This window comes from Crinia signifera, chromosome 1, assembly GCF_055691185.1.
Source record: "Crinia signifera chromosome 1, ASM5569118v1, whole genome shotgun sequence".
NCBI classification, from domain to species: Eukaryota; Metazoa; Chordata; class Amphibia; order Anura; family Myobatrachidae; genus Crinia; species Crinia signifera.
In genome coordinates, this window is record NC_139217.1 from 305,533,249 (window position 1) to 305,552,724 (window position 19,476).

General features: G+C 47.6%; 1 protein-coding gene across 1 annotated transcript in view; it reads left to right on the forward strand.

Moving 5' to 3' along the window:
• The window catches only part of LOC146029007 (cytochrome P450 1A1-like), a 37,884-nt gene continuing 18,408 nt past the window's right edge, over positions 1–19,476 (forward strand). Inside the window, exon 1 of the mRNA XM_083158332.1 lies at positions 1–168. Coding sequence (XP_083014458.1) covers positions 159–168 — 10 coding nt within the window. The 5' untranslated portion in view covers positions 1–158. The remainder of the gene's footprint in view (positions 169–19,476) is intronic.

Genomic DNA, 19,476 nt, shown 5'->3' on the forward strand with positions numbered 1-19,476 from the left:
AACCCTGCATATTGAAGAAAATGACTTTGTTTCTGTGATACAATGTAATTTAAGCTCAGAAGGAAACAAGTCAAACCAGTCTGGGAGAAGGAATCTTTAATGCATAAAGCTGGTAACGTTTCCATTTAGTATTTGTTGAGGAATCAAAGCGCCTGACCATGGCATCAGGTAAATGATACATTGATTTATATGTTACTTTCAGGACAAAAGTCCCTTGTCTCTGTTTTTATAGCTAATGTCCTTCTGTTCTCACTGTGCAAAACTGGTTTATAAACAGAAGCATATTCTCAGTATTGTTTTCTTCTCATACTATGTTGCATTATTGCATTTATTAATGTCAGATTATTTGTATGCAATGCTGGGAGTCAAGCTGGACACATTACAAGATTGTCTGGGTGTGGTACAGGGTTCCGACAGTCGGGATCCCAACAGTCATTATCCTTACGTCGGGATCCCGACCGGCCGGACTCAGACAGCGTGGTGAGCGCAACAAAGCCTGTTGCAGGCTCGCTGCGCTTGCACACTGTGGGCACGGTGGCTCGTTGCGCACGCCACCTATTCTATTCTCCCTCTATGGGGGTCGTGGACCCCCACAAGGGAGAATAGCCCGTGCGTCAGTATTTTAACAGTCGGGATCCCTACATCAGGTAAATGACTGTCAGGACCCCGTCCGTCACCCGATTATCTTTCCAGTCTGACTGGTTGGAATGAAAATCTGGTAATTTCTCAGTGCAAATGACAGTTGACAGCTTGCTCCCAAACATGGAACACAGACAAAAATGTTCATTCAGACAAATTGGTTAAATCCAATTTTTTTAACCAATTTATGCAAATGTTTTTGTCCATTTTGCAGCTTTTGGGAGCAAATGGTTGATTTTTATTTGTTCCCAGATATTACCAGATTTTCTTTCAATCAGCCAGTTTGGGAAGATAATCTTAGAGCAGTGGTCAGGGAACTCAGTCCTTATTACCCCACACAGTGCATGTTTTGCTGGTAACCCAGCAGGTGCACAGGTGTTCTAATTACTCAGACACATATTATAAGGTCCGCAGGTGGAGTTAATTATTTCACTTGTGATTCTGTGAGGAGACCTGCAAAACATGCACTGCGTGGGGTAATGAGGACCGAGTTCCCTGACCACTGTCTTAGAGTGTGTATCCAGCTCTATCACAGCAGCCATCAAAAATGATGGGGCCCTGATCTGGCACATACTGTATTTGGGGCCTGTCATGATTCCCATGGTGGGGAGAAAGTGATAGCAATGGAGGGAAATCATGGAGAGAAACTGAAAGAATGGGCAGGAGACAAAGAGGAGGAATAGGGGTCGATCAGAGCGAGACAGAGAGAGGAGAGGAATAGGGGCAGATGGGGGGAAATGGGATTGTGTGTGTGTGCTTGTTACTAAGCTCCTGTGTATCAGTCCAGTTGTAACTGGGCTGGTTACAAATGTGCATATGTCTATTTAAAAAAAATCTGGTATTTTTCTATACTCCTGTGTTTGCAGGATTCCTGTTTTATGGTAAACTCATATTTGGCTCCCGAGTTTGTCCCTGCACTATAGATCTAACAGATAAGCATTAGAGTTTGCATGGGGGTGCCAAAAACCCATACACTGGCCCTGGAATTCGGTGGAAGAGGGAAATGAGTTCCACCACCTCTCCAGGACCACTTTAAGCCCATGAGAGGGTCAATCTGCCACTATCTGTGAAATATGGTTGAAGTTATGGCAGCAGTTATAGACCCAAAGCTATTACCTGGTCAGAAATTTCACATCTGATTCACCAGCCAATAGCCTGGCACCTCCTAAACTTTCAGGACTTTGTTGGTTCCAGAACTCTATTGGCTGGTGGCAGCCAAAGCTCACAAGACATGATGTTGGTGTATTCCTAGCCGCCAGATGAGGATGTGTAAAGGTTAATATTGCCTATGCTGTTTCCCTTCCATGATTTTGCTCAGAATCAGATCAGTGATACCATGTTAGAGCATGCCTTCAATCTAAAGGCCCATACAGCTGAAAATCGGTGAAAACAGCCGTTTTGAGTAATTTACGGCTGAAAATCACCCAGTGTGTATGCCCCAGAGATTGCCGACTAGCGGTTTTACCAGCAGATGTGGCAATGATGGATGGCTTTTCCATGTCGCGTGTGTACACCTGCTGGGCTGAAAGATTACCCTTTTCAGCCCGGTAGAACGCCCCGCTGCCCCCCCCCCCGCCCCCCGCCCCCTCGCCTGTCATACTCACCCTGCAGGATTGGTCCACGCCGCTTAGACTGCTGCTGCAGCTGGATGGCGCTGTCTGCCGCACTTGTCCTCCTGGGTCCCAACTCTGCTGCCTGGCCACACTGACACGCTGCTGCCCCGCCCCTTACACCCTGCTCCCTCCCTCCGTCCTGCTCCACACGCAGCACCATTGTCCACCAATGTTTTCCTTTTTAAGCCAGTAATATATAGATTGCTGGCATGTGCCAGCAATCTATATATTACTGGCTGATGAATATCATTGGTGCCCAGTGGTGCCAGTATTACATACATTTCTGGCACGTGCCAGCAATGTATATATTACTGGCTTAAGAATCTCATTGGTGCCCAGTGGTGCCAGCAATGTATATATTACTGGTTTAAGAATCTCATCAGTGACCAATGGTGATATCACTGGCACCACTGGGCACCAATGACATTCATAAGGCAGTAATATATAGATTGCTGGCACATGCCAGCAATGTATACTACTGGCACCACTACCCACCAATGATTATTTACTGAATTTATTAGCCAGTAATATATACCCTGCTGTCTCAGAGCAGGTCCATCCGTCTGTGGCACGGCTATTTCAAATGACGCTCCGGCTCGCGACTCCTGATCCAATTGGAGCTAGTGGCCAGGCAACCAATCAGGCGCCACCACACCGCGAGCTTTGATTAGCTTGCAAGTCACGAGCCGGCACATCATTTCAAATAACCGTGCCACGGACAGATAGGCCTGTTCTGAGACATCTGGGTTTCCCACCGCTCTGCCCTGGCTGTCTCCTTTACTACGGAGTGCAGTGCACAGAGTAAGGCCCCATACACACCAGAAAGATCAGGATCGTCTAACGATCGGCTAACGATTTTGTGTGCACTTTCCTGCGGCGCTCTCCCGTGGCCTTTTAACGATGTGCTAACGATCGTGTTCTATGTTCCATGCGATTTACTAACGATGTACTCACGATACGACATCACACATGATGGTCGTACGACAGTCGGATGTGCGGATCGTGAGTGCATCGTGAGTGCACTGGTCACGGTCGTTTTTGGAATGTAAATAAAGGGCCGGGCTACCAGAGGGGAGACAAGGGGGGGACAAAAGAACACAAAGAATTATGGGCTGGGCTAGCAGAGGAGGGTAACAAGACTAGGAGCCATTTTGCAGGACCTCATTTCTGCTTTGTGACTAGTGAGGCTTGGTGTATACCTGCTGAACGCTGCACATTGCTATTTTTGTCTGCTTTGTTTTTGCATTCCTGCTGAATGCTGCACATTGCTATTTTTGCCTGCTTTGTTTTTGCATTCCTGCAGAACGCTGCACATTGCTATTTTTGGCTGCTTTGTTTTTGCATTGCTGAACAAAGTGTGTTTTTTTCCCCCATTTTGCTTTTTTGAATTATGGATTCGTTCCAGCAAGATTTCCTGCTTTCCTACGTTGTGCTCAGGGTGAGGAGGATGAGGGCCCAGCGTAGGAAGGCTCGATCCTGCTGGACCAAGCAGTGGCTCCTGGGACGACAAGCGCGGTCTCATATGCCCCTGCTGATGGAGATTCGCGAGAATAATCCCCAGGATTATCGCAATTTCCTTCGCATGGACGATGAGACCTTCCAGGAGCTGCTGCGTCTGGTCACCCCCCACATCCAGAAGCAGGATACCAAGTACCGGATGGCTATCCCTGCTGAGGACCGGCTGGTGGTGAGCCTCCGTTTCCTGGCTACAGGACGATCGCTGGCGGACCTCAAGTTTGGATCCATCATCTCCCCGCAAGCGTTGGGACTCATCATCCCGGAGACCTGTAAAGCCATCGTGAAGGTCCTGCAGCATCAGTATTGCAAGGTAAGGAAAAATATACCACACACTTGTAGTGAAAAGATAACCTTTTTTATTTAAATAATGTAACTGTGAGTTTCACAAATACTGATAATTTTTTTTTTTTTTTTACAGTATAAATATAAAAATTGCCAAAAAAGTTATGCAAATATCAAAAATATAAAGCAAATGTATTGTCTTTGTTCGGACATGAGGTAGATCTCAGTATGACACATAGGCCCTTATTCTGATCGGTGCGGCCGGAGCCGCATATGCGGCTCTGACCGCACCAGGCGAATCCCCGCCTTCCATACGGATCGCCACGGCCGTCCGTACGCGGACATGTGGCGATCCGCATGAATGTGTACGGGGATACGCCTCCTCCATGGTGGGAGCAGCCCCTGCATTCGATGGTCGCCGAACATCGAATGCAGGGCCGCACGCTCCACCAGGTCCCGCTACACAAGACCACACGGACACTTGTCCGTGTGAAATCTTGTATGGGGGCGGGCAGCTGACATCCGGCGATGTCAGATGCCCGCCCTGTACCCACGCGTCATAGCCTCATTAGCATGCGTACGCCCCGCGTTTGCATGGGAACGCCCATGAAACGCGGGGCGTATGCATATGCAAATGAGGCTTCGTAGCCCCTCACGCCCCTATCCACCCCCTTTGCGGCGGACAAAATACGTGTACGGCGAATTCGGCTGCACATGCGCAGAGTAGCCTCTGCACATGCGCAGACCGAAAACATCGGCGGAACGGCCGCATGCGGCCGTTACCGCACGAAGCAGAATAAGGGCCATGGTGCTTGTGCAGATAATGCATGTCCCCTCCACCTCACGTGATGCATAGTGCAGATGCAATAGTCCTGGCACCATTGATATGCACTATGTGCCACGTGGCCATGTCCTTTGTCTGTACCACAAGTACCATGTGTCATACAGCACATTGAGTACACATAATTTTTAAAAGTGCTTTGTGTTGATTTAAATATTGTTATCCTAAATGCTTATATAGTAATGTTGTTTATTTAAATATTGCAAGAACATTATATTAATTGACTGGAATGCAGCAAGGGGGCAGTATGGCAGACGACGCATGTAGCGCGGACAACAAAAGCACCCTCATGCATCCATGGCGCATAGTGCAGAAGTAGTGGTCCCGGCCCCATTGCTCTGCACTCTGCGCCACTGTAGCATGAAGGTCCTTTCATTGTCTGCACAACATGCACCATGTGCCATACTGCTCCAAGCATGGACCTATAGAAAGAACACACATAGCATATAAAACATAGGCAAATTGCCCTAAAAATAACAAGGCATTTCAAATGCTTCATTGCCGTGCGGCAAGGGACAGTATGGCAGACGACGCATGTAGCGCGGACAACAAAAGCACCCTCATGCATCCATGGCGCATAGTGCAGAAGTAGTGGTCCCGGCCCCATTGCTCTGCACTCTGCGCCACTGTAGCATGAAGGTCCTTTCATTGTCTGCACAACATGCACCATGTGCCATACTGCTCCAAGCATGGACCTATAGAAAGAACACACATAGCATATAAAACATAGGCAAATTGCCCTAAAAATAACAAGGCATTTCAAATGCTTCATTGCCGTGCGGCAAGGGACAGTATGGCAGACGACGCATGTAGCGCGGACAACAAAAGCACCCTCATGCATCCATGGCGCATAGTGCAGAAGTAGTGGTCCCGGCACCATTGCTCTGCACTCTGCGCCACTGTAGCATGAAGGTCCTTTCATTGTCTGCACAACATGCACCATGTGCCATACTGCTCCAAGCATGGACCTATAGAAAGAACACACATAGCATATAAAACATAGGCAAATTGCCCTAAAAATAACAAGGCATTTCAAATGCTTCATTGCCGTGCGGCAAGGGACAGTATGGCAGCTGACGCATGTAGCGCGGACAACAAAAGCACCCTCATGCATCCATGGCGCATAGTGCAGAAGTAGTGGTCCCGGCACCATTGCTCTGCACTCTGCGCCACTGTAGCATGAAGGTCCTTTCATTGTCTGCACAACATGCACCATGTGCCATACTGCTCCAAGCATGGACCTATAGAAAGAACACACATAGCATATAAAACATAGGCAAAGTGCCATAACTACTAAAATTATTTTAACTTTAAACCAAACCAGTGCCTCATTGCCTTGCAGTATGGAGCAGTAGAGAGACGGCGCTTGTAGCGCAGATAAAGAAAGGGACTCATGATTACCTGTTGCATACTGCATATACAATGGTCCCGGCCCCATTGTTCTACAAGTATGCAACAAGTCAGCATGGCCATTATCTTCGCCACAAGCACCGTGTTACATACTACTCCATGCCAACTGCGAAATAATTGTATGGGATGCGGTCATAAATCTTGCAAAACCGGTGTATCATCCAGGTTCGTGCTGTCTCCCAACAATGTTGTATACATGTGACTGTACCGGGGTGGGGTCTGAGGTTGGGTACAGGATTGTCTAATGGGCGGGGTGTTTAAAGGCAATGATGCAATGGCTGGTGAGGGTACGGCAGGCATCTGTTGCAGCGTCTGGTGCAATGGAAGAAGCCCCATCAGTGTGGTTTTGATTGACAGGCGGCCCTGTCGGCCCATAAACAGGAGTTCGCTTGTGACGCGTTCGAACGCCATCTGTTGGTCCGGATGTAGCTTCCGTAAGCCATCAGCCATGTACTTTCCAAAGGTGTCAAACTGATCAGATGGCCTACGCAGCACCTCTTCGGCTCGAACCAGAATATCATCGGTTTCTTGTTCAGGAACTGTCTTGGTTCTGCGTTTTTTCTTTTTGCCAAATAGTTGAGGCGGGGTGGGGGTTTCCGGAACTCCATAGATTGTTCCCGATGAGTCTTGTGGCTCTGGGGTTGGATTAGGGGTTGAGGTGTGGACCACCTCTATCTCTGTACTTGTTGTCTGTGGAAAAGAAAACAACAACAATTAGTTAACATCACCTTCTCTTTTTTTCAGTTCCCCAACACCGTTCAGGAGTGGCAAAACATCGCTGCTGAATTTGATGAGGCGTGGAACTTTCCTAATTGTGGAGGAGCCATCGATGGGAAACACGTCCGGATCAATCAGCCACCCCACAGCGGTTCGTACTACTTCAACTACAAGGGGTACTTCAGTATTGTGCTGATGGCTGTGGTCAATGCGAACTACGAGTTCCTCTTTGTGGATGTCGGCAGGAATGGTCGGGCCTCAGATGGTGGAACTTTGAAGGACACCAAGTTCTACCACAGGCTCGCCTCCAACACCATGCACTTGCCCACAGCTCAACAAACCAAGCATGGGCTGAACTTTGTATTTGTTGCGGACGAGGCATTTGGGCTTCATGAACACATCATGAAGCCCTATGCCAAGCGTGTACTGGACCACGACAAACGGGTGTTCAACTACAGGCTCTCCAGGGCACGCCGGCTTGTGGAAAGTGCATTCGGGATAATGGCCAGCAGATTCCGCATTTTCCACACAGCCATCAACCTCCGGCTGGATAAAATTGACTGGGCCGTCATGGCGTGCTGCGTCCTGCACAATTTACTTCGCCGCAAAGAAAGGGCACATCGCCCGGCAGGACCAGCACCGCCGGAGGACCCAGATGATCCCAGGGAGGTTGCCCCAATTGTGTCCCTGGAGATGCCGGCCCAGCAGTACCGGGGGACAGCACGAGCCAAACAGGTCAGGGACCAATATAAGGCATATTTCAATGGTGTTGGTGCTGTCCCCTGGCAGGAAGACCACATTTAAAATCTTTTTGGATAAAGGAACAAAAAAATGATTGAAAGAAAGAAATGGGGCAAAGGGGTGATATACACATTGGACCAGTACTTACTGATAACGGCTGGGAACTTTCATCCATGGCCGCTGTCACGTCATCCGCCTCGCCTTCCACCATCAGGCAGAGCCCTCGCCTTGGCACCTCCTGGCTGAGTGTGAAGGTCAGCAAGTGGTAGTACCACAGCGACGTCTCATACACCTCTCCTGCACCAGCACCGGACCTTTTGGAAGACTGTATTTTTTTATGTTCTTTAAGAAACACAGTCCGCAAATTCTGGATCTTTTTACGGACCCATTCCGTATCAGCCTCTGGGTTGTAGCTCTTGCTAAATTCAAGGAGATCTTGCAGCGCTTGAGCTTTTTTGATTTTATTACTATAGTCTTTCGACTTTGTCTTCCAGAGGCATTCAAGTTCGCGGTATTTCTCTATGAATGCCTCCACAAACTCCTGTTCTTTGACCAGTGCCTGGGACATTCCTGCCAAAAAAAAAAAAAATTTGACAATAGTCTATGTACATATTTTTCAAATGTCAATAGTTTGGTTAATATAAATAGTAGTTAAAATTATATGTTTCGTTAAACTGTATATAATTAATAAAAATAAATGTTTTGTTTTTATACATTTAAGAAATTTTAATAAATCATATTTCTATACATTTATCATCTTTACATTACATTTAGTGGTGGTAGCATAATATTTGGTAGGTAGGCCGCAGGGGAAGATTGGCGGCTGGGCTGGCATAATACATCTGGGCACCTTTATTGGTGGGCAGCGGGGACCCAGGTGGGGTGTTGAGGTCAGCGGTGGCCTGGTATGGGCAGCGGGGACCCAGGTGGGGTGTTGAGGTCAGCGGTGGCCTGGTATGGGCAGCGGGGACCCAGGTGGGGTGTTGAGGTCAGCGGTGGCCTGGTATGGGCAGCGGGGACCCAGGTGGGGTGTTGAGGTCAGCGGTGGCCTGGTATGGGCAGCGGGGACCCAGGTGGGGTGTTGAGGTCAGCGGTGGCCTGGTATGGGCAGCGGGGACCCAGGTGGGGTGTTGAGGTCACCGGTGGCCTGGTATGGGCAGCGGGGACCCAGGTGGGGTGTTGAGGTCACCGGTGGCCTGGTATGGGCAGCGGGGACCCAGGTGGGGTGTTGAGGTCAGCGGTGGCCTGCTTACCTGCTGTCAGGTGCGCGCAGTAGAAGTGTGCTCCCTCGCTGCTGCATCCACGGGGCAATATGGCTGCGGTAGGAGTGTCCAGGAACTCGCGCGAAAACACGGATCGGATGGATGGTCGCGACGACGGAAGCACACTCAATGTGCTAACGATGTGCATATGATCAACACACAATCTGCGGGCGGATCGGCTGATTCTGCTGCAGGAGGCAAAACCGCCAATGCGACATACGAGCTGACGGGAGCGCGCATCCAATCGTTAACGACCACAATCGTGAGTAAAAAACAAACGATAGTGATAAGATTCATGCAAACCGTCGTTACGAACGACGAATTGTACCCTAATCTTGCATTAATCTTTCTGGTGTGTATGGGGCCTAACTTCCCCTGGCAAAGAGCATGAAACCCCTTGCAAAGAGCATGTAACCCCTGGCAAAGATCAAGAAAGCCCTAGCTGGCAGCGTAGGGTGGGATTTACATTAGTTCCGAATCAGGCCCCAAGAACAGAAATGCACTAAATACAATGGCCTCTGCTCCAGCCCTTGGAATTCAAACCCAGCCCATTATGTAAATCGCCTCTTAATGAAAGATTTTCAGCAAAGTCTTTCGCCTCCTGAAAACCTTATGCTCTTTGAGAAAATAGCTCAGTGTGTACGCACTACTTTGGCAAAATCTTTGATAGATATATCTTTCACCAAAGTCTTTTGAAATTAAAATCTTCTAGTGTGTATGGGCCTTAAGTGTCAAAGGTATCTTACAGTAATACACATTATCTACATATATACAGTAGAAAGGGGATGGTACATGGTAAAACTATAGAGCAGTTGTTGGTACTGTAATACACTTCCCTATAATCCTGAATGTTGCACACACTTTGGGCCTTATTCTGGTTGGTGCGGTCGGACCGCCGTGCGTACGTACCCTCCGTATAAGTCCCACATTCTTTCGGCGAGCGTGATTCCGCCCACAGAACATCTGTACACGGACGGTGCGAACATCCGACAATGGGGAGTGGCGTGCATATGAGCGTACGCTCCCATGCACGGACGGTTCTTAACCTTAGCGATCGGAGACAGCGGGCTGCTCCGATTGTAAGCGGGAGCGTACACCCGAGCACGGTTGCGGGGGACATTGCAAGTACAAAACCACATTGTTGCTGTTAGACGTGATAGAGGTGTATAAATAAATAATGTGAAGTTTATGTTTGTGTTGCATTGAGAAAGTTGACACATGTCGACTCCTATGAATTGTGTATCCTGTTGTCCTAACATGACAGGCACACTTGCATTAAGGGTGAAGATGGTTAAAAGATACCTAATTCCACATATTCCAACATGTGTATTTGGAGTAATAAATACTAGACAAAATCCTACCTTGAAATGGTGACAAGTATAGAAAGTGAACCTTCCAATGTATTTCAGGGCTGTGTATGGCTTGCAGGTAATCGAATGAGTTATTTCACTAAATAGCCTGCAGCATTTGTTAATATTGGTGTCAGGTGTATGTAAGTTAGGTGTGTTTCACGTTAATTAGCAGACGCAATGCGGCCGTACTCAGGCGGAAGGTCTAAGAGCGGTGTATGGAGCACTCTTTGGCTGTTTTGGTGCAGAAATGTCCCGAGCGCTCTCGGAGCGAGGCGGATGCACCTCCATGCAGTTTGAGTACACACCCCCGTGTACGCCCAGGTATACGCCCAGTTTTGCCCACTTTTCTGGCCTCTCCCCTAAAAACGCCCACATTACGCCCACTTTGACCGTGTGCGTACAGAAGATTTTGATTGGAAATGCCCGTTCGCAAGTGGAGTGGTGTCGTCGCACATGCGCTTAGTGAACGGTACGCATGCGCAGAAGAAAAAACAGCATTCCCTCCGAACGCAGACAGAACCGCACCAACCAGAATAACCCCCTTTGTGAGGAACACTTTGGGGAGGATAAAATGAAATGTACATTTTGCTCAGGGTTTATTGGCATGGTCTGTAATTGTTCATAAAAACATACTGCTTGTCCTGCTCCTTTCCAAGCATACTTCTCTTAAGCCCCATACATACTACACAATGGGCACTACCACCAAGATCATTAATGATATCATTGGTAAGCCCAGGTGACTGGTACTGTGCGTAAATACTGAACAATGTCACTTGGCCCCTGCTGACAGCATGCCTTGTTGATGATATACTCAACATTGAGCATGCTGCACAGACAATGGGGGAGGGACGCCGCCCCCAACCCTGCCCATCTCCCTGAATCAGAGACAGGCAGGGTTCGCATCCCCCACGGCCCGAAAACTGGGACGCACGTGCGTGTGAGACCCTCGCACATCCCAGTCAGATGGAGCGCCTCTCCGCCAGTGCTAGCCAGCGGGGGCATTCTGGCAAGCCCCGGCGCTGGTTGAGAGGCGCTCCATCTATGTATATACTGTATATGTATATATATATATATATATATACACACAATTCAGTGTGAGGTCTGGCACTCCAAGCATAAAGTTGTATCACCAGATACTTACCAGTGTATATATATATATATATATATATATATATATATATATATATATATATATATATATATATATATATATGGAGACATCCCCTCCAACCCGATGCGAAGTCCCGTGCGCATCAGAGTTGGGAGGTCGGACAGGCTGCACATAAGATTTGCTAAATGTTATGTGCTGCCCGGAGCCATGTGGGGGACTGCAGCTGGCGGGGGAGCTACCAGAGCCGGGCAGAGGGATCAGGGGGGGGGGGGCGGTGGAGGGAGCCGGGCAGAGGAGGAAGCCACTGCCATCAGTGGGAGCAGGGGGGTAGCGCAGAGAACCAAGGTGCTGGGCAGGAGAAGACGCTGCAGCAGCGCAAGCAGAGCATTTAAAAACAACCCCATACAAATGTATAGGAAGCCATTGATTGGCTGAGACCTCTCTCAGCCAATCGCTAATTGGCTGAGAGAGGTCTCAGCCAATCAATGGCTTCCTATTCGTTTGTTTTTTTGTTTGAAGTGCTCGTCTGCTCCCACCACTGCCTGGCAAATACATTAGTCAAGTTATAAAATATATGCAGTAAATACAGTGTTTAACTGGGATCAGTTTAGCTATATACTATATATACTGCAGTTCCACACTGTGGGCATTGTTTTATTTTGACCCCGCCGTATGTAACATCATCCTTTACAGATTTGCCTGGCACCGTTATACTGTAGGTTACTTTGCTTGCATATTGCTGTAGGTCGACCTTACAAATGAATACTGATTGGTTGTGCCTGGTGTCAGTGATTGTTCCACTCAGTCTCCATACAAAGGTTCAGCATGCAATATCCGCTACATATTCAGGCTTGATTGGCCTTATAAGGTCATTTTTAAGCAAGATTCCTTTTATAGTCTGTTGTCTGTTGTCTTTTGGTACTTTGCACCATGCTATGGTGTGCAGAAGCTGATTAACATACTTTACAGCCTATACACTGATCACTGACAGTCTGTCTCTCAGTGACACATGGTTATTGTTACACAGTGTCAGTGCTGTTATACTTTGTATCAATGCTATAGCATGATTTATACTTTCTGAGATGTTATTTACCAGTTGAAGACAGCGCAGCATCAGACACAGGACGACTAGACACAGAAACAGTTTTTCCCCCAGGCAGCCATCCTAGTCAATTCCTCACTAGTGTAGCCCTCACTTATCCCCGACCACTTAGTCAATTATCTGTCATGTCCCTTGCATATTGTCTTATTGAATGGTCTAATGTAATTATGTAATGTATTGTATTCAGGGCCACCAACAGGGGGTGCTGTGGGTACAGCTGTCCCGGGCCCCGGCCTCTGGAGGGGCCCAAGCAGCTGCCCACAGTGACAGCAGCACGGTGCCACGCCCCCCCCCCCCCGCCTCCCCCATCTGGCGGCCCCCCAGCCAGGCATGCACAATACACAGTGCAGTAACGGTACTAGGTACTAGTGTGGGGGAGGGGGGGGGGTAAGTAATGGTAATGGGGGGTGTGAGGGGGGTGGGACTAAAGGTTAGTCCCGGGCCCCAAGATTCCTAGTGGCGGCCCTAAATGTATTGTCACATTGAGTGATAGTTATCGGAAACAAATTCCTGTGTATTATGCACCCTTGCACTGATACACCTGGCAATAAACTGATTCTTATTCTGGCTGCACAGTTAACCCCACTGTGGGCATGATTGGTTTCTCTTCCAGATTTATTTTGCTCATTGAGGTTCAGACCTTATTATTCCTTGTGTATATACTACTGGGTGATCCCCATTGTTTATTTAACACTGTATTTACTGCATATATTTTATAACTTGACATATGTATTTGTTTATATATGGTCATGAGAATTTCACTCATCACCCTGCGCCATTGCTGGCATGGGCTGGACGATTTTGTATGATGTCATGCTTGTCCATGAGGTCCAGTGGTGGGCAGAGCTCTACAAACACACTTGGGGAAACACTGCTATAAATGTAATATACCCTCCACTACCCCTTCCAAGTGGCGGATTAGCCATGGGGTGACGGGGCGGTCGCCCTGGGGCCCCCACACATCTGGGGCCCCCACACCCGCCACCCCACTGCTGGGGTGGCGGATGGGTGGCATGCAGCAGGGTCTGGCAGCGTGGGGTTGGGTAGCGGGGTCTGTGTAGTGCTTGCGGGTAGGTGGTCCATGCATCTTATAACACCATGAAAAACTGGCACTCCCAAATTGCCTTGGTTATAATACTTGTTCAGGTGCCCTCCTGGAGTCCGACAGAGGTCAGCTCATGTATATAGGATATATTAAGGCGGCACTCTGAAACAGTTTTATAGGTGAAAAACCCAATGTGGATTTAATAAACAGGCAACGTTTTGGGGCTGCACCCCTTTCTCAAGCCAAGCAACAACAATATCTCTACACCATACATCTACCCATTTTGAATGAGCTCCGGGGCATCGCTGACCTTTGCTTTGATATATATATGCAGTCTGTGTAGCCTGGCAGGGGCAGCTTATGGGTACTTGCCCGGATGCCCACTTGGAGGGTTAGTATCCCCCAACGTACAAAGAAAGAAGACAAGTGTCACTCCAGGACTAGTGCTAAATTGTGCAAAATTTACTACGTAAGGTCTGCGCTGTAGGTTACTTTCCTTGCATATTGCTGTAGGTCCTATGACCTTACAAATTAATACCGATTGGTTGTGCCTGGTGTCAGTGATTGTTCCACTCAGCCTCCATACAAAGGTTCAGCATGCAATATCCGCTACATATTCAGGCTTGATTGGCCTTATAAGGTCATTTTTAAGCAAGATTCCTTTTATAGTCTGTTGTCTGTTGTCTTTTGGTACTTTGCACCATGCTATGGTGTGCAGAAGCTGATTAACATACTTTACAGCCTATACACTGATCACTGACAGTCTGTCTCTCAGTGACACATGGTTATTGTTACACAGTGTCAGTGCTGGTATACTTTGTATCAATGCTATAGCATGATTTATACTTTCTGAGATGTTATTTACCAGTTGAAGACAGTGCAGCATCAGACACAGGACGACTAGACACAGAAACAGTTGTTCCCCCAGGCAGCCATCCTAGTCAATTCCTCACTAGTGTAGCCCTCACTCGTCCCTGACCACTTAGTCATTTATCTGTCATGTCCCTTGCATATTGTCTTATTGAATGGTCTAATGTAATTATGTAATGTATTGTATTCAGGACCGCCAACAGGGGGGTGCTGTGGGTACAGCTGTCCCGGGCCCCGGCCTCTGGAGGGGCCCGGGCAGCTGCCCACAGTGACAGCAGCACGGTGCAACCCCCCCACCCCCGCATCCGCACACTGCCTCCCCCATCTGGTGGCCCCCCAGCCAGGCATGCACAATACGCAGTGCAGTAACGGTACTAATGTGGGGGAGGGTAAGTAATGGTACTGGGGGGGGGGGGTCTGAAGGTTAGTCCGGGTTCCAAGATTCCTAGTGGTGGCCCTGAATGTATTGTCACATTGAGTGGTAGTTTTCGGAAACAAATTCCTGTGTATTATGCACCCTTGCACTGATACACCTGGCAATAAACTGATTCTTATTCTGGCTGCACAGTTAACCCAACTGTGGGCATGATTGTTTTCTCTTCATGATTTATTTTGCTCATTGAGGTTCAGACCTTATTATTCCTTGTGTATATACTACTGTGTGATCCCCTATTGTTTATTTAACACTGTATTTACTGCATATATTTTATAACTTGACTTATGTATTTGTTTATATATGGTAATGAGTTTTTCAATCATCACCCTGCGCCATTGCTGGCACCGGCTGGGCGATTTTGTATGATGTCATGCTTGTCCATGAGGTCCAGTGGTGGGCAGAGCTTTACAAACACACTTGGGGAAACACTGCTATAAATGTAATATACCCTCCACTACCCCTTCCAAGTGGCGGATTAGCCATGGGGTGACAGGGGCGGTCGCCCTGGGGCCCCCATACCCACCACCCCACTGCTGCGGTGGCGGGTGGGTGGCATGCAGCGGGGTCTGGCAGCGCAGGGTTGGGTAGCGGGGTCTGTGTAGCGCTTGTGGGCAGGTGGTCCCTGCGGCATATAACACAGTGAAAAACTGGCACTCCCAAATTGCCTTGGTTATAATACTTGTTCAGGTGCCCTCCTGGAGTCCGGCAGAGGTCAGCTCATGTATATAGGATATATTAAGGCGGCACTCTGAAACAGTTTTATAGGTGAAAAACCCAATGTGGATTTAATAAACAGGCAACGTTTTGGGGCTGCACCCCTTTCTCAAGCCAAGCCACAACAACATCTCTACACCATACATCTACCCATTTTGAATGAGCTCCGGGGCATCGCTGACCTTTACTTTGATATATATGCAGTCTGTGTAGCCTGGCAGGGACAGCTTATGGATACTTGCCCGGATGCCCACTTGGAGGGTTAGTATCCCCCAACGTACAAAGAAAGAAGGCAAGTGTCACTCCGGGACTGGTGCTAAATTGTGCAATAAGGTCAACACCGTTTCGGGCTGAACCTGTCTTCAGGACACTTACAGTGATACAATAAACAGTGACATTTATACATTACCTACATGCAAGGGCTCTCCCCGATGCTCCCCGTCCGTGTCCCGCTGTTGCTTCCGGTCAGCTGTCAGGAAGTGACATGGTACCGGCTCCTGGAGCCGTCTGGTGAAGGGGAACACTGTGAAAACAGTAAAAATCCTTAAAAACGTGTCATATACAATCTCTGTGTGCATTATTATAATAAAAATATACATGCGACAAGAATATTAGCAAATGATAATTATTAAAATGAAAAGTGCTCATCTCTGTCGGGAAGAAAGCGCTTGTTAAAGTGCATTGTCTCCACCAGGTGGCGGTGGTATCTCAACTATATCCTGTATCTGCCTAATCCCTTTCAGTGCTATATAAGAGATCATATAGTAAAGTACATGGATAAAGTGAAAAATTGGATCAAGAATAAAAAATATTTTTTATGTGCATATGACACCACCTCTCTATTTCCATCATCCTGTAAAGAACACAGTATTATATTTCATAAAACTATATTATTTGTGTATATTTTATGAAATAACAGTATGTTATTTGTATATATTTTAAATTATATTTCATTTTTTATACATGAAAATCCTGTTTTACTTAAAATAAAACATTGTTATGGTGGGTCTCATAGGAAGCAACTATAATTAATAGCCTCATTGAGCCCTCCCGGATTTACAGTGTTAAGTGTAAATATCCACTTGCTCTCGAGACGTAGTAACTGTCTGTCCCTGTCACCTCCTCGTGGAGATGGCGAGACGTGATCAATCATTCGGTAGCGTAAATTCGTCATACTGTGGCGTGCTTGTGCAAAATGTCTAGCGACCGCTTGGTCACTTGTTCCTGTCATAAGTGCTGCACTAATGGCCATCCTGTGTTGGGCCATTTGCTCTTTAAACTTTCCTGCTGTTTTGCCCACGTAGTGTAACCCACATGGGTAAGACAGCAAGTACACCACATATCTTGAGCTCTATCTTGGTCGGGGTTTGCGCATGATGCGCAAACCCCGACCATTGGGCCTAGAGCTGAATTCGGATCACTGCGTGTAATCCAGAATAGTCCCCAATATCTGCTATTCAGAATACTGTATGATATTAAAGCATGCACTATCCTGTTGACTGAATAGAATTAACTATGACAAGCAAAATACACATCATATTTATCATGGCTGGATTAAAGGGGGTGGTGGCAGGGGCATGCAGACAGACTTTATGCAGCACAGAGGAGGAGGCGTTGAGATTTTTACAGCATCATAATTTGCTGCCGGAGACGCAAACATGCGTAAATGGCCACCCCATGAAGCTGGCAGTAAAAGAAGGTAATTGGAGGTGCCATATCAAGGCCTGTCGCCGAAAGGTGACAGTGCATGCTGGGCTGTGGTACCCTGGTTGCCGTCTGCCATTTGTCAAGCTGGTACGCTTCATTTACTCATGGGCGCAGGAACTCAGTAGTGTGGCGTACTGTGAAAGGGAGTTGGGGATCTGCATAGCCACGACGGTGCAGTAGTATGCACTAATGAGGGAGGCTTGCACGTATGATCTGCTTTCCCAGACACAGACACAGATCGGAGGACCGGGACTTGTGGTGGAGGTCGACGAGACCTTCTTCACAAAATGCAAGTATTCCATGGGGAGGATGTTGCCACAGCAGTGGGTGTTCGGTGGCATGTGCAGGGAGACGGGGGCCTGCTTCATGAAAGCCGTCGACCGGAGAGACGCCACAACACTGATGGCTGCCATAACATTGCATGTTGCTTCAGGAAGTGTAATTTATACACTTCCTGTAAAAATCTCAAGGCCTACCTCTCGGGCTCGGTGGCTCGCTACGCTCGGCACACTATATAAAATCAACTCCATGCCGATGTGGATAGTGGGGGTATGAAATGGTCGGGAGGACGCAATCTGCCGCCGCTTGCCACGCTTCGGGTTGGCGTGGATAGTGTGGCAACGCTATGGGGTGGTGTGGATACTGGGGGGTTACTATGGGGTCGTATGGATAATAGGGGGTACCTACAATAGGAGGGAATACATTATTTAGTAATATCGCATCGCATTACACAATTTAGTGTCATAACAATGCGATGCAATGTGATAATAGCGGGAAAAATAAGACCGGCAAAAAAAGACATTAATTAGTAATATCGCATAGTGTGACACTAAAAGTGCACATGCGATGCATTGCGATTTCCTTACACTGAATAGCCCACTAAGCAAATAGCTTAGTGGGCGCCCAACTAACATATAAGTACCATTTTATTAAATAAAAGAAGTCTGTGTGTGTTGGGCTATTTTTATGTGTGTGCAAGTAATGTGTGTGTGTGTGTGTTATGTGTGAAATACTATGTATGAAATACTATTTATATATTACTGGTGAGACGTGTGTGTGTGTGTGTGTGTGTGTGTGTGTGTGTGTGGTGTGCTATGTATATGTGTGCAATATGCCCCCCCAAGCAGGTTATTATTATTTTTTACATTTATTTATTAATAATGTATTAAATTTGTATTATTATTTGAGAACACTGCGATAGACATAATGAAATTTATAACCCAGACAAGTTTCATATTGGCCTTAAATGCTTAAGTTTTTAGATTATTAACCTTCACTCAATTAGGACCCAGAAAAGGTCAGGTAGGACCTCAATTTTTAGAAGTGAGGGGTCCCAGGGACCCACTTTTTTTGGTGGTTTTCACGATCACTGGTGAACGCAGAACGCCGCCATGTAGTCAGTGGCATTCCACTAATAGTGGATGACTGACCCGGCGGTGGAGGCAGCCGGCAGCTGATTGACAAGCTGCCGCTGGCCTAATGATAAGCCGTGGCCCAAATATAGTATCACACACACCTATAGTGCTATCCTTCTGCCGGGTGTTGGGGATATGATAGAAAGGGCGGAGGAAGGGTGGTCGCAATGTGAGGGTGAAGCTGTCGTTCTGGATTGCAGAGGCAGCTTCCCATACGCCATTGCGGCTCCTGCCTGAGACAGCCTGCCCTCAGCAGCCGGAAGACGAGCAGCCTCAGACAGGTGGCACAGCCAGGAGAGCGATTCATCTGTCCAATGTCCCCTGAGCGAGAGAGGCAACAGACCAGGTAGAAGGGAAAGAGAGAGAGAGAAGGCTGCATCATCCACCACCGTGATACTTCCCATCCGCTTCCAGGCGCACCTGCAGGTAGCAAGGGACAGGCCGCCTCTGCGCTATTGTGGGTCGATGTCACTTGCCTGTCATGATAAAGTGAGTTCCCCAACCCTCGCTCTTGTCCGTATCCTACCTAGTAGACCAGTTTGGTTACACTGTATATTTCCAGGGATATATGAACTTAAACTTGATGTACCATTGGTAGTTCATTCCTGTTATTTTAATTTTCCTTGTAAAATGTTGTGGGAACTTTGTGGTGCATTGCAAAGACAAGATGAGCACTATTTTGTCAAAGCTTTCAATCTAAA